Below are 2816 nucleotides of genomic sequence, written 5' to 3' on the forward strand. Positions count from 1 at the left end.
CGTATGGCCCAGTACATCACCGGGGCCAAGCTTCCTGCCATCCAGGACCTCTATACCGGCTGAGGGGCTGTGGGATCGAAGGACCTGCTAAGGGGCCGTTGTAGGGACCTGCTGAGGGGCTGTTGTAGGGACCTGCTGAGGGGTGTTGTAGGGACCTGCTGAGGGGCTGTTGTAGGGGCCTGCTGAGGGGCTGTTGTAGGGACCTGCTGAGGGGCTGTTGTAGGGAGGGACCTGCTGAGGGGCTGTTGTAGGGAGGGACTTGCTGAGGGGCTAGGGACACTGCTGAGGGGCTGTCCGGGACTGGGACCTGTAGGGACCTGCTGAGGGGCTGTTGTAGGGACCTGCTGAGGGGCTGTAGGGACCTGCTTGCAGACCACCTGTCCCTGTGAGGAAGGGACCTGCTGAGGGGCTGTTGTAGGGACCTGTAGGGGGGAGGGACCTGCTGAGGGGCTGTTGAAAGGCTGGTCATGTGAGGGAGACCTGCTGACTCCAATTTGCATACCGCCCCAAGGGACCTGCTGAGGGGCTGTTGTAGGGAGGGACCTGCTGAGGGGCTGTTGTAGGGGGACTTGCTGAGGGGCTGTTACAGGGACTGAGGGGCTGTTGTAGGGAGGACCTGCTGAGGGGCTGTTGTAGGGACCTGCTGAGTGCTGTTGCCAGGGGGACCCTCAAGACCTGATGGGGCTGTTGTAGGAAGGGACCTGCTGAGGGGCTGTTGTGGGAGGGACCTGCTGAGAGGCTGTTGTACGGAGGGACCTATCATGTCCAGGGGCTGTTGAAGGGAGGGACCTGCTGAGGGGCTGTTGTAGGGAGGGACCTGCTGAGGGGCTGTTGTATTGGGAGGACTGGTAGCATCACCGGCTGTTGCAACTGGGACCTGCTGAGGGGCTGTTGTAGGGAGGGACCTGCTGGGGGCTGTTGTGGGGACTTGCTGAGGGGCTGTTGTAGGGAGGGACCTGCTGAGGGGCTGTTGTAGGGAGGGACCTGCTGAGAGGCTGTTGTAGGGACCTGCTGAGGGGCTGTTGTAGGGAGGGACCTGCTGAGGGGCTGTTGTAGGGAGGGACCTGCTGAGGGGCTGTTGTAGGGACCTGCTGAGGGGCTGTTGTAGGGGCCTGCTGAGGGGCTGTTGTAGGGACCTGCTGAGGGGCTGTTGTAGGGAGGGACCTGCTGAGGGGCTGTTGTAGGGAGGGACCTGCTGAGGGGCTGTTGTAGGGAGGGACTTGCTGAGGGGCTGTTGTAGGGACCTGCTGAGGGGCTGTTGTAGGGAGGGACCTGCTGAGGGGCTGTTGTAGGGACCTGCTGAGGGGCTGTTGTAGGGAAGGACCTGCTGAGGGGCTGTTGTAGGGACCTGCTGAGGGGCTGTTGTAGGGAGGGACCTGCTGAGGGGCTGTTGTAGGGAGGGACCTGCTGAGGGGCTGTTGTAGGGACCTGCTGAGGGCTGTTGTAGGGACCTGCTGAGGGGCTGTTGTAGGGAGGGACCTGCTGAGGGGCTGTTGTAGGGAGGGACCTGCTGAGGGGCTGTTGTAGGGAGGGACCTGCTGAGGGGCTGTTGTAGGGAGGGACCTGCTGAGGGGCTGTTGTAGGGAGGGACCTGCTGAGGGGCTGTTGTAGGGACTGCTGAGGGGCTGTTGTAGGGACCTGCTGAGGGGCTGTTGGAGGGGCTGCTGATGGGCTGTTGTAGGGGGGACCTGCTGAGGGCTGTTGGAGGGACCTGCTGAGGGCGTTGTAGGGACCTGCTGAGGGCCTGCTGAGGGGACCTGCTGAGGGCCGTTTTAGTGACCTGCAGAGGGGTGGAGGGACCGGCTGAGGGGCTGTTTTAGTGACCTGCTGAGTGGCTGTTGTAGGGACCTGCTGAGGGGCCGTTTTAGTGACCTGCTGAGTGGCTGTTGGAGGGACCGGCTGAGGGGCTAAAGAGGCCATCAGGGACATGATCTCAGTGAAGGAAACCGGAATGGGGGACCGGAATGGCAGCTCCAATCGAAACACACACATACAACTCTAATGGTTGACAGAGGCTACACACACACACACACACACACACACACACACACACACACACACACACACACACACACACACACACACACACACACACACACACACACACACAGGATATAATAGCAGATCAGTCCCAACACACACACCCTGAGCTCATTACAAATCCCCCTCTGCGCTGATGAACAGTTGACAACTTAGCACCCTCGAATCGTTTTCACAGTTATCAAACTTCCTCACCCCTCTCCTCCACACATCAACTCTCAGTGGAGAGGATATGGCTCTCTGAAGCTTGTCTGCTGCGATAGAAAGAGGTCAGTACTCCATCTTATCAAGGCGCCTCCCGACCAACTCCTATCTTAGCTGTAATTGTTCCCACTAGCTATCTGTCCTAGCAGCAAGCCAAGCAGCTACGCTCTGTAACCTTTGAGAGAAGAGTTGGGAACTTTTTTTAATAGGAAAGTGAGTTAGTCTCCCGTTCTCCCCTTAAAGCCAAGGGGTCTGTCATGACTAATATCTCCTTCAATCACACAGATGGGTATCGGTCTCCCGGGGCCTTTTTTCCACTCTCCCAGTCTTTGTAATAAACATCACGCATCAGTCAGGAGCTGTGAATTACGGACGCCTGTGTGGGGCCTTATTCCTTATGTGTAATCCTCAGTCAGAGATCCACTCTTGCCTGGCTGGCTTCACACCTTTAAATACAATATTATCTAAAATGGATGGAGGTAGGACAACCAAAGGGACGGGGCTTCCTGTGCTTTTGGTTTGAGGGGTCAAAGTTTTATTGGTGGTGGTTGAGGTGAGTTTACCACTTTAAT

At 57.8% G+C, this 2816-nt stretch overlaps 1 protein-coding gene across 1 annotated transcript; it reads right to left on the reverse strand.

Moving 5' to 3' along the window:
* Nucleotides 1-759: 759 nt before the first annotated feature.
* Nucleotides 760-1929, reverse strand: LOC127919990 (proline-rich protein 2-like). The gene has a single exon (XM_052503835.1). The coding sequence runs from the start codon at nucleotides 1927-1929 to the stop codon at nucleotides 760-762; it is 1170 nt and encodes a 389-aa protein (XP_052359795.1).
* Between the last annotated feature and the right edge of the window lie 887 nt (nucleotides 1930-2816).

Source organism: Oncorhynchus keta, unplaced genomic scaffold (genome assembly GCF_023373465.1).
Source record: "Oncorhynchus keta strain PuntledgeMale-10-30-2019 unplaced genomic scaffold, Oket_V2 Un_contig_18020_pilon_pilon, whole genome shotgun sequence".
Lineage (NCBI taxonomy): Eukaryota > Metazoa > Chordata > Actinopteri > Salmoniformes > Salmonidae > Oncorhynchus > Oncorhynchus keta.